Source organism: Odocoileus virginianus, chromosome 33 (genome assembly GCF_023699985.2).
Source record: "Odocoileus virginianus isolate 20LAN1187 ecotype Illinois chromosome 33, Ovbor_1.2, whole genome shotgun sequence".
NCBI classification, from domain to species: domain Eukaryota; kingdom Metazoa; phylum Chordata; class Mammalia; order Artiodactyla; family Cervidae; genus Odocoileus; species Odocoileus virginianus.
The window spans coordinates 25,935,720-25,962,154 of record NC_069706.1 but is presented as its reverse complement, the minus strand read 5'-3'; the positions used below and the strand labels follow the sequence as shown (position 1 = coordinate 25,962,154).

General features: G+C 54.2%; 1 protein-coding gene across 4 annotated transcripts; it reads right to left on the bottom strand.

Moving 5' to 3' along the window:
- Positions 1–75: 75 nt before the first annotated feature.
- On the bottom strand, positions 76–21,918 carry FBXL19 (F-box and leucine rich repeat protein 19). Of its 4 annotated transcripts, none has more exons than XM_070461216.1 (11): positions 21,603–21,918; positions 20,104–20,304; positions 18,610–18,753; positions 18,407–18,493; positions 18,095–18,313; positions 17,441–17,602; positions 15,801–16,312; positions 7,506–7,669; positions 7,243–7,437; positions 1,957–2,175; positions 76–1,849 (listed from the first exon to the last, which is right to left on the bottom strand). In XM_070461216.1, the coding sequence occupies exons 2-11, from the start codon at positions 20,278–20,280 to the stop codon at positions 1,671–1,673; spliced, it is 2,058 nt and encodes a 685-aa protein (XP_070317317.1). In that variant the 5' UTR covers positions 20,281–20,304; positions 21,603–21,918; the 3' UTR covers positions 76–1,670. The 4 variants fall into 4 exon arrangements, with proteins under 4 accessions (XP_070317317.1, XP_070317318.1, XP_020749440.1 ...); XM_070461217.1 differs by having other exon boundaries at positions 7,243–7,404; XM_020893781.2 differs by having other exon boundaries at positions 7,243–7,404; positions 17,570–17,602.
- Between the last annotated feature and the right edge of the window lie 4,517 nt (positions 21,919–26,435).

Below are 26,435 nucleotides of genomic sequence, written 5' to 3'. Positions count from 1 at the left end.
CGGGTCATCCCCAACCCCCCCCCCCCTCCCCCGGCACCCCCAACGCAGCAGACAACCACACGCGAACTCGGTGGCCCCGGCTGGAAGATTTTGAGTTTTATAGCAAACCATATAGTACAGACCCGGGGCCCAGGGGCCCAGCCCGGCTGGGTCCCCCACTTATCCCTCGCTGGGCTGCCTCCTCCCCCTCCCCCAAGCGGCCCCATCCTCAAGCCTTCTGTGAATCCCCAGGACCCCCTCCCCTCCGGCCTTTGGTCCACCCAGTCCCTCCCCCCCACCCGCGCACCTCCCTGTTACCTGAGGTATGTGGATATTCCCCCCTCCCCAACAAGGTCCAGTCTGGCTCCCCAGGGAGACCCGGGCTGAGGGGCGGGAGCTGGCCCCTGCCCCTACCCCTGGCTCCCAAAGCCCCGCCCCCGCAGAGGAAGGGGCAGGAGAAGGCCAAGAGTCGTTACTAAGTTCCCATGGCAACTAAGAGGGGCCATTTCCAGCCTTAGCACTGGCTTTGGGAGGTGTCCATTGGCTGCTAATTCCATGGCAACCAGGAGTGGCAGTTCCCTGGGCAAATGGGATACAAGGTTCCATGACGATGAAAGAGTGGGAAGAGCCAAGCTGGAGGAGTCCCATCTTCCCCATCACTGGGCTGGCCCACCACCCCCTACCCTCACCTCAGGGTCAGGAGGGGTGGAGCTGCTCAATACAGTAAAGCAAGAGAGCCTGGGGTGGTCCAGTCCGAACTCGGTGGTCCACCAGTCCAGTCTCAGTCCAAGCTGGTCCCGTCCCCTTAAGCTCTGGCTCCCCCAGGTCCGAGGTTCCCCCGGTTCAAGTAACACTTCAGTACAGATGAATGTTCAAGTATAGTGCGGGGAGGCAGGTAGGGGGCTGGGGTACCCCTCACCACTCCCCAGGGCGCGCTGAACAGCGGGCAGGCCCGCGGGCCCCACTCCTCAAGATAGCTGCCATTGTCAGTGACTTTCAAGGAGTCAGGGTTGGGGAGAAGGAACTGAAATCCAGGGAGGGAGGAAGGAGAGGGGTGACCCCGAGGGGCTACTACCACCCTCCCTGCACCTGCTCTTGCCCCCCACCCCTCACTCAGCCCTGTTGCTTTCCCCTGGTTCCCCGAGTCCCCTCATCTCTGACACCTGGATCCCCAATTGCTCCTCTGGTTTCCCTTTTTGGCCCCCCCACCCTACCCCCCCAACTCCAAGTATCTGGTCTTTGTTCCCTGAACCCCTGATGGTCTGCTCTCTGCCCACCCCCCACCCCCCAGCCCATCCTCCACCTCCCCCAGCCCCCTGCTCCCAACATCCTGTGTGCAGATACTCTCCCCATTCATCCCCCCCTCAAACTGCACCTCAACCCCCCTCCCACCAGCCCTTTGGCTCAGCGCCCCCCAGTACCTCTGACCCGCTTCCCCCAGGGGATGGTCGATGAAGCAGGTGGAAGGGGGAGGGGATGGGAAGAAGAGACCCCCAGAGATATCAGTGCAGGGGGTAAAGAGTGGGGGAGGCTGGCTCGAGTCCCTGGGCAGGAACCCCAAGTCGTAAAACTCAGGAATCCCAAGTCATGAGGTGGGTGACCTGGCCTCCTGGCAGGGGTGAAATGAAGGCCTGAGGTCCAGGCTCCTGATGAGTCCTGGGGGTGGGGGGGGGGTGGGGGGGGGCACCCAACTAGCTGTCCTTGAGAAGCAGCTTCTCTTCTGGGCAGCGGAAGGGGCCAGGGGGCCCGGCGGCTGCCAGCCGGGCACAAGCTTCCGGGGAGAGCTGGCGGCAGGAGCGCAGGTCGAGACGGCGGAGGCGCGGGCAGCGGCGGAACAGCGGGAGGCAGTGGTCCGTGAGGCGGTGACAACCTGGGGGTGGGGCGACGGCAGCTGAGACCAGAAGGTGAGCCGGGGGTCCACCCAGACCACAGGGCCCAGGAGGCTGGAAGGATGGAGAGATAAGGGACGGCGCTTACCGGCGAGATTGAGGTGTACCAGGGTCTCTCGGAGCGGGGAGGTGGGGGCCGTGAGGAGGTGGACACTGGGATCCCCAACGTGGGCGCAGTGGCTCAGGTCCAGGGCGCTCAGCTGGGGTGCGTGGCGCAGCAGGAGCCGCAAGGAGGCGTCCGTCAGCTCCAGGCCGGCCAGGCGCAGCTCGGCTACCCCCTGTAGACGCCCTCGGCTCTCCGTTTGCCCTGCGGTAGGCAGAGAAGAGGTCACCACTGTGGGCCGCTCGCATCCCTGCACCGGCTATGTCTCCACCCTCCTCCCTCGCCACCCCCTGACCTGCTCCCACTCTAAGGGAACCTCAACTTGCATTTTCTGTGTGGCTCGTGGCTTGCTCTTCTCCCCCAAACCCACACAAGACAGATTTCATCTGTCTCTTCACACTGCCTCCTCAGGGAGGCCTTCCACGATTATGCCATTCGGAACCATAACATTCCACGTACTCCAACTCCTTCCCTGCACCTTCTCCTCTTTTTCTCACTGACATATTTTTTCTTCTCCCACTAGAACAGCAGTCCCCAACCTTTTTTGCACCAGGGACTGGTTTCATGGAAGACAATTTTTCCACGGACAGGGCTGGGGGAGGGGGGAGACGGTTCAGGTGGTAATGGGAGTGACCGGGAGCCATGGGGAGTGATACTGGGGGTTGGGGACGCTTGCACCAGAATGCCACTTCCAGGAAGGCAGGAGTTTTTGTCTGTCTTGTTCTTAATCTATGCACAGGACCTGGGACATAGATGCTTGTCAATATATAGTCACTCATCCAACAAATGACATCCCCAACAGGACGGCCTCCTGTTCCACTTCCTCACTTATCAAAAGACAGAGTCTCACAAGGGAGAAAGGGGGGTGGGGTGACAACTGGGAGAGGGGGCTTGACGCAGACAAACTACTGATACTGTGTATCAAACACATAAGCAATGGGAACCTACTGTACAGCTCATGGAACCTTTCCTCAGTACTCTCCTGCAGCCTAAATGGGAAGGAAATCCCCAAAAGAGGGGATGTATGTTTGTATACATATCGCTGACTCACTCTGTTGTGCAGCAGAAACTAACACAACATTGGAGAGCAACTATACTCCGATAAAAATTAATTTAAAAAAAGAGTAGTTCTCAAATATGTGAGACCACATCCCTCTTCTGCTGAAAACTCTCCAAGGGCACCTCAGAGAAGTCTAATCTACTTGGGAGAACATTCGCGTTCCTACAAGGTCTCACCCCTGTCTCAGCTCCAAATTCCTCTCCCTCCTTCAGAAACACTTGAGCCAAACTCCACAGGGGACCCTGCCCAAGGCCACCTGTGTTCAGTCCCCTGCCTGGCCAGGGTCCCTGGCTTTCCCATCTGAGCTCAGAGGCCTCCCCTTCCTCCATCTCTGGGATAGAAGAGCTCCTACCCTTCATCTCTGCCCCCAAAGCTTTCCTTTATATTGTATCTACCATGATCCCGCATTTCCATTTTTTTTATCTATGCTTGACCACACACTGTAGGCCAGGCAGCGGCTAAGTGGCAGCCTGCCCCAGCCCAGTGGCTCTCCAATTAGAGAGAGAGAGAGAGAGAAAGAAAAAACCAGAGGGAGACAGACAGACAGAGACTGACTTCTATATCTCCCTGGGCTGCTGGGTGAAACCAATTGCTGGCCCCACCCCCAGGCAGTCTAACAAGTTCCCCTGGGACTTCCCTGGAGGTCCAGGTTAAGACTCTGTGCTTCTACTGCATGGGGCATAGGTTCAATCTCTGGTTGGGAAACTAAGATCCTGCATGCCACATGGCATTGTAAAAAAAAAAATCCAGACAAAGGAAAAACCAAGTTCTCCAGCAACGCTGAGCTGCTGGTCCCGAGACCACGCTTTAAGAACCACAGCCTCAGGAAGCAAGTTTTCTGATCATCATTCCTGTTTATAGATGAGAACACTCAGGCTTACATCCCCAAGCCAGCTACTCAAGATCACATGATTATGGATGAAAGAGCCAAGACACCAGGCCTTGTGACTCGGGAGTCCTAACTCTTAACCACAATGCTATCAGCTTTCCAGGCCCCAACCTCACCCTGAGATAAATAAACTAGATCATACAACACCAAGTCAGGGAACTAGCCTGCACGAGTGTTTTAGGGATCTGCAAAGTGTTCACATTTTTCTTAATGACTGATGCTACATAAGAGGTGTGTGTGAATCGCTCACTCCTGTCCAACCCCAGGGGTTGTAACCTACCAGGCTGCTCTGTCCATGGACTTCTCCAGGCAAGAATACTGGAGTGGGTAGCCATTCCCTTCTCCAGGGGATCCTCCTGACTGAGGGATCAAACTCGGGTCTCCCACATTGCGGGAAGATTCTTTACCATCTGAGCCACCAGGAATGCTACATAGAAGGCCATTTTTATAAAGAAACTTTGATATGGAGCTTTTCCCTGAAAAATTGTAAGATCGAGCATCACTGGGCTACCCCATTCATCCCACAACGATACTGAAGCTGGGTGACAAGGTGTACTCCCTAACATCCTGCACCAAGCTCATCACTTCTGTAACCTGCCAGGCCACCTCTGGGCACCTACTTGGCAAGCTCTGAATTCTCTCCTTTTCACTTTGAGGAGCTGAGAGCCTGGAGCGGAGATATACCTGCTGATGCCCTCAACCTCAGGCCACAGCTAAAGGCCAACAGAGGGAAGCGGATGAAAAAGAGGTCTCGGGTGGCTGGGGCAAGGCAAGTGGGCTCAAGGAGGATTTCACTGAGATGGGCCTTCAGGGATTTATTTGAACAAGAAGGAATGGGGGAGGGAAGCGCAGCCAGGCAGAGAACAGCAGGGGCAAAAGCAAGAAGGTAGGAAAACTTGCAGTGTTGACCCAGGGATGCCACACGAGGACAGGAAGCCAAGGGGATAGAGGTGGGTGTAGAGGGCTTCCATGGTGCTCCAGCAGTTAAGAATCCGCCTGCCGATACAGGGGACATGGATTCGATCCCTGGTGCAGAAAGATCCCACATGCCAAGGAGCAACTGAGCCTGTGAGCCACTACTGAGCCCAAGCACCAAAACTACTGAAGCCCGTGTGCCCTAAAGCCCCTGCTCTACAACAAGATAAGCCACTGCAATGAGAAGCCTGTGCATTGCAACAAAGTGTAGCTCCTGCTTGCTGCAACTAGAGAAAGCCCCAGTGAAGCAACAAAGACCTAGTGTAGCCAAGGGGAGGGGGGAATGTGGGGAGAGTCTCAAGGAGCATATTAGGCTTGGGGGGCCTGGACGGCTCACCTTTGTGAGCTCCTGATAAAGGGGCTTAGACTGAAGTCAATTTAAGCAGGAGGAGATGGAGTTGGTCTGCCAGGCAAACGGCACGTTCTCACCTCACGGAAAGCACTGTTCTCAACGCTCAGTCCAGCTCCAGGAAGAGAGGGCCACGGGTGGGTGCTCAGATTTGGCCTGGCCTGTGTGACTTGCAGCTGTCACTCAAGCCCTCTGGGGCCTCACCCAGAAATCCTAGTTCCTTCTCTACTCCCCTTCCAAGATTGCTGTGAGGGGGATGGGGTGGCAAGAAGGGAGCCATGAAAGAGAGCTGCCAAAGCAAGGTGCTGGGGTGAGCTGAGAGTCCTTGACCTCATGGAGCTTAAGAGCCTTGTAGGAGGAGACAGATTTTAACCAAATCACTTCACCACTGTACAGTGATATGTTAGGAGGGGACTGCTCTCTGGAAGAAGGACTCTCATCTCAATGGAGGAGGAGATCTTGGAGGGCTTCTAGGAGGAAGTGACATTGATGCTGAGGCCTAAAAAGCAGTTGGGTATCAGGTGAAGGAGGATAGAGCATTCTAGGCAAAGAGGAGTAGGCAAAGGCCCTGGGGCTGGAGGAAACTTGGCAAGGAGGCTAAGGTGGCTGAAATGTGAGGATAGCATAGGTCAGTGGGAGCCAGACCAGTGGCCTTATCAACCATGGTAAAATACTGATCTGCATCCAAAGAGCACCAGGGAACAACAAGAAACGAGTGGAGAGAAAAAAAAAAAAAGAACGAGTGGAGAGCATGGGGTGACGTGGACAGACCTGATCTTCTGGGTGGTTCCCCGGCTTCATTATGGAGAACAGACTGGTGGGGACCAGAGAAAATGCTAAGTATCCCAGCTCCTGGCTAGAACTAGACAAAGAGCCCCAGGCCTCAGCACTCCTACCTCACACCTCAATAGGACCCCCAAAGTGACCAGGTTGGTGCTTACCAGACCAGCCCCAGTTCCCAGCATCCCCTCTTTGCCAATATGGTTCCCAGGCCTCACAAAACTGCTTATTCCTTCACACTCCCTGGGAAAAATCCTGTCTCTTTCAGGACTCAATTCAAATAGCACCTCCTTAAGGAGGGCTTTTCTCATTACCCTGCTTCCTGACCCCCGCCACCCTCTCACCGACCACAGCCATTACCACGTCATGCCCTTCTATTTCTGCATGACTGGGGTTCTACCAGTGTGGGGAATAGGGCTCACTCAGTTTGAGGTCTCCAGGGCTCTATCCAGGGCCAGGCCCAGAGGCTATGTGCCGTGAAGCTGACTTTACCTGGTGGCAGAGGCCAGGGCCAGAGCAGGGTGAAGAGGTGGCTGTGGTCTGACTCAGGAAATGAAACCACCACCTCCACACAACCGTGCAAATCAGCTGGCTCCCTCGTTTCTGCTCTGCTCCTTCAGAAAAGTCCTCATTGTTTCACTTCAGGGCAAGAAGATCTACGGGCCAATTCTACTGCTCAATCATATCTTTGCTGGGCCAACACATGAATTTTAAAAAGAATCTGAATTACGCGCCATCATTTAAAAACCAGGATATTTCACAGAAGATCCTTTGTCTGACTCCTCTTGACAAATGGAACTGACTAGCCACCCCAGGCCTGCGTTCTTCCACAGCAGTCCCACTGCTCCCCTGGGAGAAGTCTCCCCTAACAGTGCCCACTACACCCAGAGATTTTGCTCACAATCCCCTGGCTTCTCCTAGAATTCTGTGTCATCCTCCTGTCCCACACTACATTTCATCCCCTAATTATCTTCCCCTCTGGAAGTCAGGGGCTACATCTTCCTCATCCCATCCCCTCAGCTCTGATCACAGGGCCCAGCACACAGCAGGAAAGTGAATGAACGAACATGGGCCAAGCAGGGTCTGTCTCCTCAACCTCACAAGCTCTATCCGTTCTCCAAATCATTTTAACACCCAGCAGGAATCGGAAGAGACCATGGAGGCCTCATCCCCCAGCCTGTCCAAACCCTCCTACAAAGGAGCCAAGAGAGGCCACACCTGGCTTGGTGTCTGGCGGAGGCAGCAGCAGCTCGCGGAGCTGGGAGTCTTTAACATCCTCAATCCAGCGGAGGTCCAGGAGCCGCAGGGCTGGCAGTGGGGCTGAGCCCAGGGCAGAGACAGAGAGCCAGGAGCAGCCAGACAGCACCAGCTCCTGCAGGCCTGGGGGAGTGGGGAGGTCCCCGGAAACAGGTGCTAGGAGGGGTCCGTCCCAGGTCTGTTCCCTTCCCTCACCACCCCCCCACCTCACCACCCGGCACTACCTTGCAGTCGGTTCAGAAGCCACATGAGCTGCTTCTTGGAGACACCTGTCCAGCTGAGGTCCAGGGCTCGAGGCTGGCGGCGAACCACACCACTAAGCATGGGCGGGGTCAGTGACTTCCTCCGGCTCAGGTCCATCCGAGGCCACAGACGCTTGTCGTAGCACCTGTTGGCCACAAGGGGGAGACAGAGACCTCAGTCCTCAGCTCAGTCTCAGGGAACCTACAATCCCCACCCTGGTTCACCCCAGCTCTCTCCTGGTCCATATCAGACAGCAACGATGGGCAGGAAGCCCCAGGTCCCAGGCCAAGAACACGGCGTTTGGGGCTCAACTCCATCACTAATTGGATGTGAGATCTTAGGCAAGCCCATTCCTCTCCCTGGGCCTCAGGCCTTGTTTATAACACAAAAGATGATAGTCAACAGGTGGGCCTTGCCCACGAGGTGGTTTTAAGATCAAATGGGGTTATTACAGTTAGTGGACCTTACAGGGACTTTCCTGGTGGTTCAGTGGTTAAGAGTCTGCCTTCCAATGCAGAGGACATGGGTTTGATCCTTGGTTGGGGCACTAAGATCCCACATGATGCCGTGGGACACCTAAGCCCATGTACTGCCACTAGAGAGCCAGCACGGGGCACCTGGATAAGCTGTGTGCTGCAGCTACTGCGGCTGCATGCTCTAGAGCCCGAGCATCACAACTAAAGAAGGCCTCGTCCTGCAGTGAAGATCTAGCCCAACCAAAAAAAAAAATCTATAGTGAGTGGGCCTAAAGCTTCCAAAGCATTGTGCCAAAGACACACGCACTCTACACACTGTATTTGATGGAGACCCAAAGAGATCCAGCAGCAGCCCCCATCCTTTGCCTTGGGCTTCTCACCAGTTATGGTGGCTGTGGGTACTTTTCAACCTCTACTAATTCCTGCCCGTGATCCGCGTCTGCTCATCCTGAGGACCAGCTGCCCAGGGCTTGACTTACTAGTCTGTGATTACTGTGAGCCTCCAGCCAGAATGGAGACTTCACCAGGGCAGCCCTGGCTTCTTCCTCTCAGCACCCTAGTGCCCAGCACCGGGCCAGGTGTAGGTTACCTGCTGTACATCTGTTGCATGAATGGATGGTCCCAAGCCGAGTGTGAACCACCCAAAGCTCCCACGGAGCACCCCTACCACACACTTCATTTATGGCTTCCCAGTGATTCGGTCAGGCAGTGTTTATGGACGGCCCAGTAGGTCCCAGTTGTTGAAACTACAAAGATGAATGAGGCCTGCATAAGGTGAAACGGGTTGGTCCCCAGCAACTCTGACAGCCTTGATGAGACCCACATGCAGGGAACTGGAGAAGGGCTTCCCAAACTGATGTTACCAGGGAACCCTTCCCCATCTCTGCCAAAGTCATCTACTAATACACTGTAGTATTGGGTTGGCCAAAAAGTTCATTCAGGTTTCCCTCCACGTAAGCTGTTATGGAAAATCGAACAAATTTTTTTTTGGCCAACCCAATACACTAAAGTTCCTTGAGATATGGTTTGAAAAGTTTCCTTCAGTACAGTAGTTCAAAGCCATGTCAAAAAAGTTCCCACTGGGTAAGATGAACTGTATCAGAAGCAGCAGGGGTGGGGAGGGGAACCAGCAAGCTGTCTCTTATCTCTCTCCCAGCCCCACTTCTGGAGGCTTTCCTTTCAGGAAGCCCTGGGCTGGGGCAGAGATGCCCAAACTCCCGTCATTCAGTATCCACTTATCTGCAGAACGTAAATTTATCTTTAAATCAATTCTTAAAACCAGCATTTGCACTGAAAACCAGTATAGTTTCACATACATATGTTACACTTAGACATAAACACCACAAGAACAGACCAGGATTATTAAATTCTAGCTAGGTGTTGCTATGGCTTTTGGCTGCCATCTAAAGACTATTTTTGTTAAACAGGGAGATAAGTATTAGAAAAGTTGTCAGGTGTTTAAGAATCCGCTGGCCAATGCAGGAGATGTATGAGACACAGGTTCGATCCCTGGGTCAGGAAGATGCCCTGGAGGAGGAAATGGTAACCCACTCCAGGATTCTTGCCAGGAAAATTCCATGAACAGTGGAGTCTGGTGGACTACAGTCCATAGGGTTCCAAAGAGTTGGATACAACTGAGCATGCACGTATCCGAAAGATATAATAATAGCACCCAATGGAGGAACTTTCTTTTCAAAACTATTAATAATAGAAAGATCAAGCCAAATTTTTGTGCCACTTGCAACTCTCAGGCAAACTCAGGAACCCTTGGGTGACATTTTAGGGGAAGCTGGAAACACATACACCAAGGCTTTGATCCAAAAAACTCCACCCTCTGTCCCACCTGCCACCTCCTACCATTTCCCTTCCTCTTCTAGCATTCTAGCCTCTCCCTCTCCTGGTTCCACCCACTCAAACAATAAACACTTGCAAATCTCTCCGATTCTAAACAGGAAAAGAAAAGAAAAAAAAAAAAAACTACCCACCTTCAATCCAGCTTCTGCCCCTAGGTTCTGTCCCTTATCTCCTTCCACTCCGTGAAATCCTATTTCATCCAAAATTTCTCTCTGCTCACTCTGACCCAGTCTTGAGTTCCAACTCAACTGTCACCACCAACTTGAAGCCCTCCTGGATCTTACGTGGCTAGTAGGGAACCCTTCCCCGCCAAGGGCACACACAGGCCACCAGCTGTATCTGTAAACTGCACTCCACAAGGGCCAGGCCAAACCACCTGCTTACCAACAGACACCTGCTATCTGGTGCCAACCCATTTTGGCACATGTTTGTCTTTGATGGAACTGCCAACCAACCCGGATCCCTCAGGGCTCAGCTCCACTGCTTCCTCTTCCAGGAAGTCTCTCCTGATTTTTCTTGGCTGCAGCTAATTTGTCCCTTTGCCCTTGGATGACCAGAACACTGGGTTTAAAATCTCAGAGTGGCAGCCAATAGTCACTGAGGGCCCCCTACTGATACTAAGTGTCAAGACACTGAACAGTAAGGAAACGGGGGAGGCAGCCGAGTCTTACAGTAACTGGGGCAACAAGGGACATGATAAGAGCCGGTGAGAAACTGGGACGGGGAGGTTCCCAGGGAGGCAATGCCAGATCTGAGACTTGAAGGCAGGCAACAATTGGGGCTTCCCTAGAGGTCCACTGGTTAGGACTCTGCGCTTCCACTGCAGGGGGCACAGGTTTGATACGTGCTCAGGGAACTAAGATCCTGCATACTGCACAGCAGTAGTTAATTCTAGCGAGGGGAGGAGGAAAAGATTTGAGTTCAGATAAGGAAGAACCAGTGTCCTGGCCAAGTACACAGGGAAAACAAAAAACAAAAAAACGGGAGAGCTCTGAGGACCTTAGGCAGTAGGAACAAAAGGCGATTCATCATCTCACCTTAACAATGAGTATGACGAAGACGATGACTCCAGCACGAATACCTCATGTTCACCCATGAAAACCCATGTTCACCAAGGGTTTACTGTGTTCTACGCCTTAGACATTTAACCTCACAACAGCCCTAGGAGGTGAATACTATAATCACCATGTCCTTTTTAGAGGTCAGGAAAATGAGGTCCAGGGAGGTTAGGAGACTGATTTCAAGGTCCCATTTTGATTACATGGTAGCAAAGCCAGGTGGAAGAGCAAGCTGGTCTGGATCGAGAGCTCCAACATGGAGAAGAGGCAGGGGCGAGGCTATGGAGGACGGCCAGCCCAGGGTAGGGGTGTCTTGGCCAGGAAGGCTGGAATGCCAGGCTGGATGAACATGGGCACAGAGCTCTGAGGTGCAGAGTGTGAGCAGGGGGACTGAAGCCCCAGCTCTGCCGCCTCTGTGCTCGGAGTGACCTTAGGCAAGTCACTTGCTCTCTCTGGGCCTCCATTTTCCAAACCATAAAATGGCGTAAAAGCAGTACTGATTTCATAGGTTTGCTGCAAAAACGAAGGGAGAGTAAATTAACTCTAGTCTCATTTTTTTTTAAACAGTGATTTAAAATAATTAAATGAAAAATGTTTAAAGGGGTGGGGGGGCAGACGATGCAGAGGAAGTGTTTAGTGCAGTCACTGTTCTTGTCCAAATGTCCAACAGGACCATGGAAGCTTGTTGCGAGGGTGACAGGGGGCCATAGACAGGTTCTTCCTAGACTAGGGTATGCACGCTCAGTCACTAAGTCATGTCTGACTCTTTGTGACCCTATGAACCAGGTTCTTCTGTCCATGGAATTTTCCAAGGAAGAATACTGGAGCAGGCTGCCATTTCCTTCTCCTGGGGATCTTCCTGATCTAGGGAATCGAACCCACATCTCCTGCACTGGTAGGCACATTCTTTACCACTGAGTCACCTGGGAAGCCCTCTTTCTAGACTAGAGAATGACACTTAGGTAATAGGTTGGAAGAAGTCCAAGGCCAAGGCATCCATCACCCAGGGGAGGCCAAGCCTGATGGCCAAATGCCCTACCCCACTGCCTTTCCCCTTGATTCCAGATACCCCTGACCAACTCAGCCCACCTCCAAAGTTGAGTCCAAAACCTCCCTCTTGCAGAGGCCCTCTGGAGCCACAGAGCTAGACCAGCCCAAACTGCTACCCGTAAGGACTTCCCAGCTTCCCAGGCTCCAACCCAAGCCACTTCTTCGTTATCAGCTCTCTGGGCTCCTTGCTGGCATTGAGGTCCTTCAACCATCCATCAGTGTTTAGTCCCAAATCCAGCTGCCTTGACCAGACAGTGTAGTCCCTTCCTTGCTCATTTCCAGTGAAGTCTCCACCCTCTTCCCTGGGACTCTGCAACTCCCCCAGGCCTCGCCTCCCCCCACCACCCTACCTCCCTCCCCTGACCTGGGCAGACCACTGTGCCTCCCATTTTCAAGAGAAGATGGAAGCCATCCGATGGGAAAGCCTGCAACTTCCTGCTCTCCCACCTACAAATTGATATCTATCCAGCTCCATCTTCGCTGCCTCTTTTTCACACTCCATCCTGATTTCCTCACTTTCATTCATTCGACAAGTGTTTTTTCATTACCTCCTGTAAGCCGGGTATCTTAGAAACTAGGGACATGGCAGAGAACAAACAGATCAAGTCCAACCTCAATTCTAGGCGACCTGGTTCCAGTGCCCTCACCCCCACACAGCACAGCAGAAGACAGCCAGGCCTACTTGGAGCAAAATCCAACTGACACTCTGGTCCTTGATCTCCCACAACCTCTCGCCAACACCCAACCGTGTTCTCTCCTCAATCTCTCCTTCTGGATACACTCTGCTTGCAATCCCTCCAAGTCTCTTGCTGTCCTTTCTCTAACTCACAAGTGCTGACATTCTGATTTCTGTCCTCTTCCTTGAAGTTGCTATCTATAGGTTAAAAACTCCTGAACTTGGGTCTTTCTTTTTAGCAACAGACCTGTACCTCCAGGCGCTCTCCTGTTAGTTCCTGATGGGCCCAAAGGCTTTTCAGACCAAACCTGGCGAATGTGAGCACTTGGCTTGACCCGGGAACCTGCCCCTGCTAAGTATTCCCAAGCTTGGGCCATCATCTTGCTGCCCATCCAGGCTCATGGACCAGAAACCCAGTTGCTTGTCACCCTACCGCCACCAAATCCAAGTCATCCTACTTCTTAAGTTCTCAACTCCAGTCCCTCCTCTTCATCCCCCCAGGCCCTGCCTCTGTGCCCAGGTTGACAGAGCCTTTGGACTAGTCCCACTGTGCCCCCCTCAGGCCCTTGTTCAGCCCTACCCTCATTCTGCTCATCCAAAACCACCATTTTGTTGAGCATTTAGCACCCTGTAGCGATTGTGCTAAATATTTTCCAAGAATCACCTCATTTCATCCCTACTAGGTATTGATATGAACCCAGACTACAGATAAGGAAACTGAGGCCCTAATAGGTATAGCAATCCACCCATGGCCACTCATCCAAGAAGTACAGGAGTCACAGGTAACGAAACCCATGGGGACTAGACTCCTAGGCCCAAGCAGAAAACCACCATCCAGTCCAGCTTCTCTGCTTCATCCACCTGCAGTCATGAGTCTCCCCTTGAGTCAGAAATTGGGTCTTCATCAGTTCTGGGTCCCATGTACCAAGCACAGGGCTGGCCCTGACCAAGAGGCCTTGGCAAACCTTTCCCCATTGACCTCTAGAGGTGGAGGAGGTGATCCCAGCAACTGCTGTAACTACTTGTTTCTACTATGTTGCAGGTTGACTGAAAACTCTTCAAGGGCACAGATCTGAGTTCCCAGAATGTTAAAAGTCTGTGCTTTCAGTAAATATTTGTAGCTGAACCAGTGATAATGATTGCTGTTAAGGCACTAAGAAGTTTCTATTTCCTAGGTACTGTCCTCAATTCTTTATTGTATCAGCTCACAAAAACACTCATGAAGTAAATGCCTTGGTTCCTGTTTTAACAGATGAAGAAACTGATCACAAACTGATGTGCAGAGAAAGAACTAGGCTGATAGCATACAGCTCAGCAAACATTCAACTATGGAGGACTTTTCCTGGGGGTCCAGGTTCAAACCCTGGTCAGAGAACTAGATCCCACATGCCCCAGCTAAGAGCTCAAGACTAAAATCTGGTGAAGCCAAACAAACAAACAAACAAACAAAAAAAGCATTAAAAAAAAAAAGATTCAACTATGGGTAATTTATCTCCAGAGCCTGCCTTCCCCTCCTCGTAGCTCTGTAGCCTCCACAGACCAGCAAGTGTGAACAAGTACACCAGAATCCTAAGGAAAAGGACTGGGGTTTAAGGTCAGCCACTGCCTGCACTGACTTCAAGTGTCCCTCACGACCCCCCTCACAGGGCTGCTGTTAGTATGAGAACATATCAACTAATGTGTGCACATCCCAACAGGATGCCCAGGCCACAGGAAGGGTCTGGGGAAAAAACCTGGATTTACTCACTTAATGTGTTTTGAGCACCTACATTACCCTTTGGGCTTCCCTGGTAGCTCAGACAGGAAAGAATCTGCCTGCAATCCAAGACACGGGGGTTCAGTCCCTAGGTTGGGAAGATTCGCTGGAGAAGGAAATGGCAACCCACTCCAATTTTCTTGCCTGTAGAATTCTATGGACAGGAGCCTGGTGGCCTATAGTCCATGGGGTTGGCAAAGAGTCAGACACGACTGAGCGACTAACACACATTACCTTTTGTCCTGTGCTGAGAACATGAAGATAAAACAGATACAGTATTTGCCCCAAATACTTACATGGGAACATGAAAACGAATGAAGGCTGTCAACATGCAGAAAGCCTCTATGTGCTCTTTTGGGGTGTGGGGGGAGTGTTGGAGGAGTTTGGTGGAGAGCTGGGGGTGGGGATTGTCAGGGACAGGACTGAAGAGTAAGACCAGGGGTTGAAGAGGCTGACCCACATTCCTACAGAAACAAGACTCAGGAGGCAGTGGGGAGATGGGAGGAGGGTAAGTGGAAGGTGCTGGTGGTGGCTCCAGGCCACAAAGAAGTTCCAAGCATAATGAGGAGGCCCAAATATGGCTGCCACTTGGGGAGCAGGGGCCGCTCAGCAAAAGGCTTTCTGCTTTCTGAGTTGTGCCACACGGCTTGCAGAATCTTCGTTTCCCCACCAGGGATTGAACTCATGCCCTCTGCAGTGGGAAGTGAGGAAGCCCCGTAAAGGGCTTCCTTAGGTGTGCATGCATGTGTGCTAAGTCGCTTCAGTCGTGTCCCACTCTGCGACCCCATGGACTGTAGCCCACCAGGCTCCTCCATCCATGGGGTTCTCCAGGCAAGAATACTGGAGTGGGCTGCCATGCCCTCCTCCAAGGGATCTTCCCCATTCAGGGATCGAATTTGAGTCTCCTGCACTGGCAGGCAGATTCTTTACTGCTGAGCCATGGGAAGCCCCTTCTTATGTGTTAGTGGGATCAATAGTAAGACTGTCCTCAGAAGAGAGAGGTGAAAAGCAAGTGAGAGGATGCAGGTACAGCAGTCAGCACTATACTTGGCACATATTAAACACTCATAAGTAACAATTTTAAGGAGAAAGGTTCTGGAGCCAGAAGGACCAGGTTCAAATTCCTGGTTCTACCGTTTCCTCTCCACGTGACCTTGACCTTAGCTTCCTCTGAAAATGAGGATAACAATTCCCACCTCATAGAGTTGTTGTGAGGGTTCAGTGAGCAAATAAATAAAAAGCAGCCTGTGCAGTCAATACAGAAGTACCAACTACAGTATGTACATCCTATAGAAGCATCATCAGTACAAGCACCCAGCCCAGAGAAGCTCAGGGACCTGTTGCAAGTCACCCAGCAAGTGAGGAGCGTGTGGGCAATGGAACCTAGGCCTGTCCAGGCCACTCACCAGCGGCTCCAAGTCCGGCACACTCGCATGCAAATGCATAGCTCTCGGGGCCCGAGGTGCTGGAAGACACGGAGCCAGGCGGCGCGGGGCAGGGGGTGGTCGGATCCAGCAGCCAAAGGCAGCGTGTCGGGCTCGGGACTTCGAGGCGGGGGCCGAACCACATGCCGCTCCAGCTGTGGGGGCCGGGGCGGGGGTGCGGGGCCCAGGGGCCAGCTGAGGAGGGGCCCTCCGCCGCCAGGGCGCACAGCCCGCCGCCCCCCGCGGTTCTCCTTCTCGCCCGAGCTGCCCCGGGCTGGCCGTCGCCCATTCCGGGCCTCGCCAGGAGCCTCATCCTCACTCAGCGATGTGCCTGATGAGTCGGAGTCTGAGTCGGAATCCGAGGAGGATGAGGATGTGTCGGGCACCCGCTCCAGCAGCTGGCACATCCGCTTGAAGCGCTCGAGCTTCTCCCGCTGGGGTGACGGGGAAGGCACCGCCGGGCCCTCAGCAGAGGCCAAAGGCGGCTTTGGTTTCTGCAGGGAGAGATGAAAGCTGTTCTAGGGCCTGGCACCTGCCTTCCCACCCCCCAACCCCCAAGGAGTCACCGGCGGGATGAACAGCCGGAGGGACAGTCCTGAGTTCCTGCCCTGTGGAGCCTCAGTCAAGTCATGCCCACTCTGGACTTCTCACTTTCCTTATCTGTCACAGGAAGGTGCTGATGCAAAGAATTCAAAGACTTATGTGTCTCGATAGCTTATGAGTTTCCAAAAGCAGTGAGGTGTGGAGAACAGTTACAAATCTAGTTTTGCATATTGACCTGGCTATCAATTCTCTGGGTGACCTTGGGAAGCCCCTTTCTCATCATCTACAACACTGAAAGCTGGACCAAACAACTTCGAGTGTCTCTGCAATGAGACGAGAGTAACAACGATCATCCGGCCCTGGGCGGAACCTCCCACCCTCGCTGACTCATGACATCCTCACAGCGCAGGGATGCAGTGGCTACTTGGCCCACTCTTTCCAGATATGAGGAAATGTAGGCTCCGAGAGATTATGGAACTTGCCCAAGGTGACAAACTGACAAATGGCAGAGGAAGAATTTGAACGCAGTCAAGCAGACCCTGGCATTTGATGTGTCAGTGCAAAGTGACAGCTGAATGCGAGTTTTCCTGTGTGACCTTGGACAAGTCTTCAAACTTCTCTGGGCCTTACTTCCCTCAAATCTAGTCCCTTTGCAGTTTACAAAACTCAGTTAATGTCATTAAACAGCTTTGTGGCACAGACCGGGTTAGGAAAGTGGTATCATGTCTATTTCACTGATGAGGAAACTGAAGCCCAGAGCAGCTGATAAGCTGCCAAGACCAATCAGCAAGTCAATGGTTGAACAGGGATTTGAACTCAGTTCTTTCCCCTTAAAGGTTTGGAAAGATGAGGCAAATGGGTCAAACGATACCCCAAGGGTTCTTGGCAAGTCTAGGGCTCTTGTGGTCTGGCCCCAACCCACTCTTCCCCTCTACTCTTCCCAGGGGCCCAACTGCCTGCCCATCATGGCCAAGGGGTGGGGTAGGACAAGGTAGGCAGGAAAGGACAGATTTCTGTCTCCAGGATAGAGGGTGGGGCAAAGGAAAGTGGGAAGGGGAGGGAGGAGGTCCCCGGCACACCTCCCAGTTCTCGGGAGGGAGCCCAGGGTGGCAGGACGAGAAAGCCTGGCTCGGATTCAGAACCCTGGGGGGCAGAAGGCCGGGGCCGCCTGGGTCCGATCCTCGGAGGAGGCAGGCGTCTCCACCCACCTTCTTCAGGTGCCTTTCTCGGCCTCCTTTCACCTACCAGGGCAAGAAGGAGACAGGGGGCAAGGGAGAAATGCCATTAGCCCCTGGTTGTCCACAAAACTAAGATCTATGCTCGCCTCTTAAAACTACAAATCCCAGAAGCCCCCACCTCAGAGAGAACTCTGAGCATGCTCATCCGGTAACCAGTGTCTTGGCTCACTGAGCATGCTCTCATCTTCGCTTTCTTCCCCCTCAGGCCCTTTCCAGCCCCTCCTTCCTCCTCTGCAGCAGCTAATTTGAGCATGCTCTCTCCCTCCTCCCTAAAGCACCCAAAGCTTCCCTATCCAGCGCCAGTAGCTTCTCACCTGTACCTCTCCTCCACACTGAACATGCGCTGTCCTCCCACCTGAAATTCCGAACTACATCTCCCAGCAACCCCTGGGGGGAACCCATGAAGCTAAATGTCCCAGGTTCCCCCCAAAAGCAACAGACTACAGCTCCCAAAATCCCTTAGGCTGGATCGAGTGAGCATGCTCCCTGGCTCACCTTTTTCCTTGGGGTAGGGGGCTCATTCCCTGCCTCCCTCTCCTTTCTTTTGGGGGGCCCAGGCACGTCCTCTGGGGGGGGCCCAGCAGGTAAGGGACCTTTGCGCCTGGGTGGAGGTGGTGGAAGTGGCGGCTCCTCCGTCAGTTTCCATCCACTCCCCAGGCTGGCGCCCTCCTCGCCGTTGTCAGCCCTGCGGCGGCCTGGTCCCTCACCTGAATCCTGGGGAGATGGAAGCTGAGGGTAAGGTTCTGCACCAACCCCCGACCTCCTGCCTACCCAGAGCCTGGCACCCACCCAAGCCCCAGCCTCTACCTTGCTGGTCCGGCCTTCCTGGGTGCAGCGAGGGCACTCCCAGCAGTTGGGGATCTCTGCATTGATGACACCCTCAGCCTTCCCCATCTGTAGACAGAGGCAGGGAGTGGATGTCAGGTGTCAAAAAACCCAAGAGGCATCCTACCCCAGCTCCCTGACAGTCCGAGCCCCACCCCGGCCTCCAGGGTCGCCACAACCATCACCTTCAGGCAGCCAGGGTGGACGATCTCATTGCAGATTGTACACTCCATGAGGCTCAAACCAAATTTCTCTTCCTCTCCCTCCACTGTGTCCTCCTTCCCAGCCTCCCCACACAAGAGGCATACAGCTGTGTGTGGCAGCACAGGCTGTTGGGGGAAAGAGGGGTGTCAGGGACCCCAAAAGCAAGCCACAGGAATAAGACCGTTCTTTCTGGGGGCCCCGGCCAGATGTGAGATGACGTTTAGAACCCAGGGGGGCAAGCTGGTCAAATCCTGAATTTGTTCCTTTTTGGCAGTAGGACCTTGAACTGCTTTAACCCCCTTATGTCTTTCTCCATCTGTCAAATGGGGCTAGGAAGTTTTTCCTTGCAGGACTGTCATAAAAATGAGATAATGCAGAAAAGGTAGTAGATACACAGTTGTCACTGTTGACGGCTGCATCTGGATCCAGGGCCTGGGTAACCTGATGTGGTAGCTGGCTTTGGGAAAGGAGGGAAGACTATATGCCAAGGTGACAGCAAACTCAGAGAGAGCTGGAGGGAACATGGAGACAGCTTGGGGTGAGTCTGAGTTTGTTCAATGAGCCGTATGGGGGTTGCCCTGGACCCCACAATGAACCCGGTTTTGGCAAGACCCCTGGGAACACTAAGGGCAGCTGGCTGACCTTAGGGAAGGGAGAGCAGCTCTCAGACAATATGACTTTAGGAAAAAAATCAGGGGTAATACTGAGTCATATCAAGAAAGTTGTGAGGCAGGCTCAGGGAAGCAGCAGGTGGGGAAGAAGAAAACTGAGGCAAGGGTCAGGGGACAAAGGAAAACAGGAGGCGCTGTGGGGCAAGGAGACCAGGAAGGGTGACGGCAGGGAAAAAGGGAGGGGGGTCACGGGGAGCACAGGATGTCAGCCGGTCCTACGGCTACTGGGAAAGGACCACTCTCAGGAGGCCTGGGGAGCACTCAGGATGAGGACAGCAGGCACGGCCCCATGGTTCTTGGATACCTACTGTGTGCTGCGCCTGGCAGCAGGTACATTCTTATCCATGCTGTTTGACCTTTACAACTCAGCAAAGGAAACATTTCACAGAGGAGGTACCTTGAGGGTCACAGTGATTTGCCCAAGGTCACACAGTGGGTAAGACTAGCTTCAAATCCGAGACCACCCTCACAGGTGAAAAGGAGGCCAAAGAAGGCAAAGACCCATTCCTGGCTCTGGGGAGGGGGTCCAAGGGGGCCCGAGCTTTCTATGGGTCTCTGCCTCTTAAAGTTGGGGAAAGCCTGAAGGTAGGGAGTGGGAGGGATTCTTCTGTGGACCCAAACATTGGCCCCAGCTTGAAGCTGAGGACAGAAATGGGCCTGGCGGATATGTGAACCAGCCAGTGAATGAATGAGCGAACCTATGGCAACTTTCCATGACCCTGAGCAGAGTCACCCCCAGCCCCCCAGATAGGTACTGAGGTCAGCTGGGGAAGGGTGCCCCCCTGCAGCAGGGGCAGAACTCACGGCAGTGCACTGCCGCAGCAGGCACGACTGCTTCATGCGCCCGGGCCCCCCGAACTTCTTCATGTCTCGGCAGAAGTGGCAGTCCCCGCACTCAGTTCGCACACAGGCCCGGCAGCGGCGGCAGCGGGTTCGGCGTCGGCGCGCTCCGGCCCCCGGCCCCCGGCTGCTCGACGACATTGGGGGCGTCAGCAACGCCGAGGGCTGTGGGTGGAGGGTGGCAAGGTCAGGGGGGCCCACAGGGATCCTGGCCGGCAAGACTCCTGGCAGCTTTGCCCCCAATCCTAGGCAGCCAGAGCTTGGCTTCCTACCCAGGGAGACAAGGAACACGGAGGTTCCCCTCCTGCGGAAGGTCAGAGGAACCCCCCTCCCTCTAGGCAAGGCCACCCTCTTCCTGAAGCAGCTCACTTGGCTCCTCCGGGAGCCCTGAGAACAAGCTTACTGACCTCACTCCTACTCCATACAACATTTCTTCCATACTCCCACGCCTGACCCAGGGAGGACGAAGGGACACCGAGAGGGACAAGGGCCTTTCCATGGTATTCCCGCAGCGAAGCTCCTGGGAAAACCAGGGGCTCCTTGTCTGTGGAGTCACCTGAGACAGGTCCCAACTCTTCCCCTGTTCTCCAAATGTGGTCCATCCCTGGCTCTCTCCAAGCTGAAACACCCCAAATTTACCTCCCAGATCCCCACAGATTCCTGATCACCAAATCCAGACCTCTCTCTTTTCTCTCAGAAGCTACTAACACCCAACTCCTCTTCCCCTAAAGCCTAGATTTCCTCCTCAGATTCAGTGGGAACCTGCTCACCCAATCTAACCCCTAAAGATCCACCGGGCTGCCCAACTTCCCAGCGCTCACAGACCTTCTTTGAGACGCTGCTTTAGAACGCCTCCGTGGCCCCAAATGTCAACTCTGTTCCCCAGAGCTCCCTCTGCTCCAACACAGACTTCTTATGGGTCTCCAGGTCAACCTGGGCAATCTCCCAGATTCCCTGGGATTCTAGAATCCAGCCTGACATCTCCATAGAACTCAAGATGGGCTCATGTGCACCACCCCCTGCCTCCCAGCTTCCCAAGCTGCTTTCCATCCCTAATTGTCTGGAATCCCTTGGGCTCCTCTTCCCAGGGAAACCAGATCCTCCAAGATCCCACACAGATTCAGCAGGCCTGGAGGGTCTCTTCATATCCAGAGTCTTACCCCAGCTTCCCCCTTTCCAGACCCATCCATGGGGGGAAAGGAGCCCTCCAGCGCTCCAGGGGAGGGGCCTTGGAGGGCTGCAACCGCAGGCGGGGATGGGGGTCTGCAAGGCGAAGCAGGGTCGAGGAAGGAAGGCCAGTTCCCCAGGGTTGAGAGGTAACAGGAAAGAGGGCTGGAGATGAGGAGTTTGGCGCAAAGAGAGGGTGAGGCTGGGGGCGGGCAAGGTAGAGAGAGGCCGGGCTGAGGATGAATGGACTGGGAGCTGCCCAGGTCTGGGGGTGAGGAGGAGCCGCATGAACCCACCTCACACGTGTCCCGGGAGCCATCTCTCCCTTCTCGGCAGCTCCCGGCGGGTCGGCGGCCATCGGCGGCGGGGGGGCCGGGCGGCGCGGGGCGCGGAACGCTCAGAACGCCGGGGTCCACGGCCCCCCGAGGGCGCTCGGCCCCTCCCTCCAGCGGAGGCCGGGACGGCGGCGAGTGCAGATGGGGGGCGCCGGGGGCGAGGCCCTCCCACGGGCTGCGGCGCGGCCCTTCCAGGGGGAGGTCCTGCTCTGGGGGGCTCAGTCCCTCAGTACCCCCAGGCCAACGGGGGCTCTTCGGGCGCAGGGTGCACAGCTTCTGCCCGGGCCCCACTCAGTGCGGGGGTCCGAGTCCCAGCTCCCCTCCCCCCACCCCGCCCCGCCTCTCCCCAGCGCCCCCGGCCCTTTAACTGGCCCCTTCCCGATGCCCACTGGCCAGGGGTCCAGGGCCAGGCCTGGGACCCCCTACCGTTTCCGGGGTTCAAGCCCCGCCCACCGCCGGTTCCCGGGGAGGGGGGGGTTCCTGCAACCTGCCCCCCTCCCCTGGGCCCGCCCCTGGTCTGCGGCCTCCGCGCTACTGCTACGGGGCGAGCAGAGGAGGGTGAAGGAAGCTGCTGGGCCCCGCCCCCCCAGCCTGCGCGCGCCCCCGCCCTCTGCCCCTCCCCCCAGCGCGCGACCCTCGGGAGATAGAGATTTAAATAAAATTTGAATAAACCCCCTTCCTCAAGCTGGAGGGTGGATGGAAAGGATGGAAGGGGACAGGAAAAGGGGGATGGGGCAATAGGCGTGCCTCAGCCACCCTGGTCCCCCGGCCCCGCGCTGCTTCGGCTCGGGGCCCTGGCCGCCTCTCTCATCCCTCCTGAGCTCCTTCCTCCTTCCTCCTCTCTTCCCCCTCCCCTCCCCTCCCCTCCCTCCTCCTTCCCTCCTCCTCCCCTCCTCCCCTCCTCCTCCTCTTTACTCCCTCCTTCTCGCAGAGGAACCCCGCCCCCTGCCCCTCCTTCCCCCACCACCTCCACTTTTCAGGACTAACGTGCGCAGGGCACGACGGAAGTAGTAGTCCGAGGGCCCCTGGTGCTACCGTGGGATCAATGGGATGCTGTGGTCAGCGGGAACTACAAACGAGATGGCGGAGCACGTGTCAAACTCGGAGTGTAGGGTGCCGGGAGTTATAGTCCGGTTGCCCCAAGGCTCCAACTTGCAGAGTACAGAGGAATGGGAACGATGACTACAGACAAGATGGCCTTCTACCCCTGTCCGACCTCCTTCCCATGCACTCACACGCCCTCCTGTCCACAACCCTCCGCGTCTGTGATACCTGATGGGAGTCGCAGTCCGTCTGCTGCCTTACCGCTGCCATTTCTACTCTTCAGGAACAATGGAAAGGTGAAAAGGAACGAGGACTACAAACAAGATGGCGGAAGAGGGGCGGACACCTGACTAGTAGTCCATCTTACGAGGTGCGATGGGAATAGTAGTTTCCTAGCCTTCTACAGTTCCTTAAGAATGGCAGGGCCAAGAGGATAAGGAGACTACCATAAAAATGGCAGGCAACCTAGCTTCTCACGGTCGCCTCACTACCACCTCGGCACCTCGCCCGGCTGTAATATCGAAATTCCCCTCCTCTTGGCGCAAAGCTTGACGGGAGTTGCAGTCTTCCCGGCTCCCTTCTATTATCTTCGTTCAGACAATGGAAGGGGAAAGGGGCGGGGTCTACCAGCAAAGGTGGCCGCTGGAGGAATGGGGAGACGGTGACCTGGGATGTGTAGTTCATTCGCTAAGGCTACTCCCTGTGGAAACAGGAGAAAAGACTACAATAAAGATGGCGGCCTAGCGCATCCTCTGCGCCAGTGCCTGCTGGGGGACGTAGTCCCTTCCTTAGCTGAACAGAGAAAGGACGTGGGCTGGTGAAATGTGCATCACCGCCGACAGTCCAAACTGAGAGCGGACGGAAAACGGAGAGTCTCTTTCCTTCTCTCCTCGCCACCCGCTTCTGACGACCTGCCAGGAAATGTAGTCTCATACCTTCACTCGCTGGTGGAGGGAAGTATTTCTCTCGCCAGTGGGGATCAATGCGGGTAGGGGAGAAAAGACCTCCGAGAGATCCAACAATATATAATATCCGCCTCCCCGTGTGGCGGGGATTTCATCTTTCAGGGGAAGGCTCTTAAAGGAAAGCAACAGTAATCAGTATGGTCGCGACAAGGGAGGCGTGGTTCTTGCCGACAGTGCTATCACGCTGTTGTCCCTTGGAAAGCTTCGACTCCTCACACCTGATGCTTGTTCCCCCAAACCTCAGAGAGTCGGTAGCTTCCAAGTCGGGAGAGCTCCAGGGAAAAGGCTCTGGAGTCATACAAAATCCCCACCCCTCCTTGGGAAGTCACCAAACCTCGATTTTTCTCATCTGAAAAGTGGGGATAACGATACCTACCTCGAAGGAGAGTGTTATCACAGTGTTCACGAAAATGCCCACCTTCAGGGCCTGATACACGGCACGTGTTGGTAGTTCCTTTCTCGAGGGCTCTTCCAGCCCAGCTGTTTTGGGATCGCAGGTGTCCGTCATGCCGGAAGGAGTTAGCTCCTGGGAGAAGAAAACTGTGCCAGGCAGTCTACCCCATCTTGAGGTAGACTGCTCCCCCGCCCCTCATCTGGGTCCTTCGGTGTCCACTCCCGATTACTGCTCCTAGGGGGCGCCCATTCTCCGTTTGACTGAGGTCCAACAACCTGATCAGATTCCTCAACCTGAAGTTCTGGTCGCTGCAAATTGCCCAACCAATCTTGGAGGCACCCCCGCCCCTCGCCGCTCCCCCGTCCCCGACCCCGCGAGACACCTCAGCTGCCAAGGCAAACCGGCCTGCTTCCTCCCACTGTACCTTCTGACCTGCCTTCTTAGTCTTCCTCCTCTGCCTGCAAAATGATTCACTTTTGAGCCCTGTGGTTCGAGGGCCCTGCGGAAGATTTGGTGAGTGTGGTTTTTCTGGCAAGAGAATTGAACGCAGGCTGGCTGGTGTGATGTGAAGCCCTAAATTTGCAGGGACTGGCCTCAGGCTGAACTGAGAGGCTCCTTCTAGCTCACAGTGTGTTTAGGAAATCCTTGACTCCCGGAAAATTGTTTGCTCTTCGGCCTCACTGCTTTAGTTTGGGCTTGCATGATTCCCCAGGGATTTTTCTGGAGCCAGTCCCTCTACCGATTAGCTTCTTCCCTTCCACCCTTCTCACCGCTGCACCCAGTTAACTGTTCATCTTCAGGTTTGTGTCCCAAAGAAGCCTTCATGTGTGTAACTCCCGGATGAGATTCAGCTGACTCTTCCCCAGATATAAGCTGTATGAAGAGTCCGTCTCTTATGTGCTTTCAGCATCTCATTTGATCCTCATGAGAATCCTGTTGACGATCTCATTTTATAGATAAGGAAACTGGGAATGACTGAGTGATAAATCTAGGATTCAGAGCTTCTCTGGGTGTGTGTCTAGTGGTAAAGAATTCGCCAGCTAATGCGAGAGACCCGGGTTTGAACCCTGGTCTGGGAAGATCCCCCATAATGCAGAGAAAGAAAGCCCGAGAGCCTCAACTACCGAGCCCAGGCACCTGGAGCCTGTGCTCCTGACAAAAAGAAGGTACGCCAACGAGAAGCCTGCACACCCCGACAAAGAGTGGCCTGAGCCACTGGAGAAAGCCTGCATGCAGCAATAAAGACCCAGCACAGCCGAAAATAAATAATACATAAATAAATGAATAAAGATTAGAAAGGAATATAAAAGTATAAAGAAAAATAATTAGTATCATAAAATAATTTTTCTAAGAAAGCTAGTTTTCCCAAGGCCTCAGAGCCCATCTTCAGAACTATAGCATCTGCCAGTTGATCATGCCCATCCTCTGTGTGTTAAGTTTGGCAGAGGAACCACACATTTCTTTCACTTGGAATCCAGCAACAGTGAGTCTGCATTCTTTGTTTCCTTGAACAAGGAACAGCTGGTGCAGAACTGTGGCTGCCCCTTTGGGATGATACAAGTGCTCGCTAGATCCACACAGTCTCCATCCAGCTTGCTTCAGTCCCAGCAGAAGCACTACTGGCCCCACTTCATTAACTGAGACCCGAACATAAGCCTACTGAAGGTCAAGGCCATTTCTCACACTCTATAGAGCACCTCAGGGCCAGATGGTGTGCCTGCACCCCTAGCTGGCTGATAGAGAGATGGCTGAGTGTGACTGCATACAGAGATACAACAGGACTTTTTTTTTTCCACTATAACCTACTCTGCACTTTGACATTTTTACCATAAGCAGATATTTTTTTGTATATACTTAAAACAGCTTTCCCCAGTAGCTCAGCGGTAAAGAATCTGCCTGTAATGCAGGAGACACAGGTTCAACCACTGGTTGGGGAAGATCTGCTGGAGGAGGGCATGACACCCCACTCCAGTATTCCCACCTAGACAACCCATGGACTGAGGAGCCTGGCAGCCTACAGTCCATAGGGTCACAGGGAGTCGGACAGGACTGAAAGGACTGAGCAGGCCTACTTAAAATATGAGTTGCAAATACTACAATCCAGCCACGTTGACATTAAAATATAAAAACAACAGTCAGAGCTTCTCAGCCATAAGTGAACTCAGGGTTTACAGCACCCACAAGTCCCTTTACATTTGCACAAAAAATGCCTGTCTTCTGCCCACCTTATTTACACATTTTGTCTAAGAACCATCGGAAAGATGGCTTATGGCACTCGGGGTGGTGGTTTCCTATATGAGGGACTGGGGCTGCAGACCACATTGAGAAACAGGTGCACCATTCAGTCTCCTGTGGGGAGCTGCTGAAAAGGGATGGAGGGCTCCTGCCGGC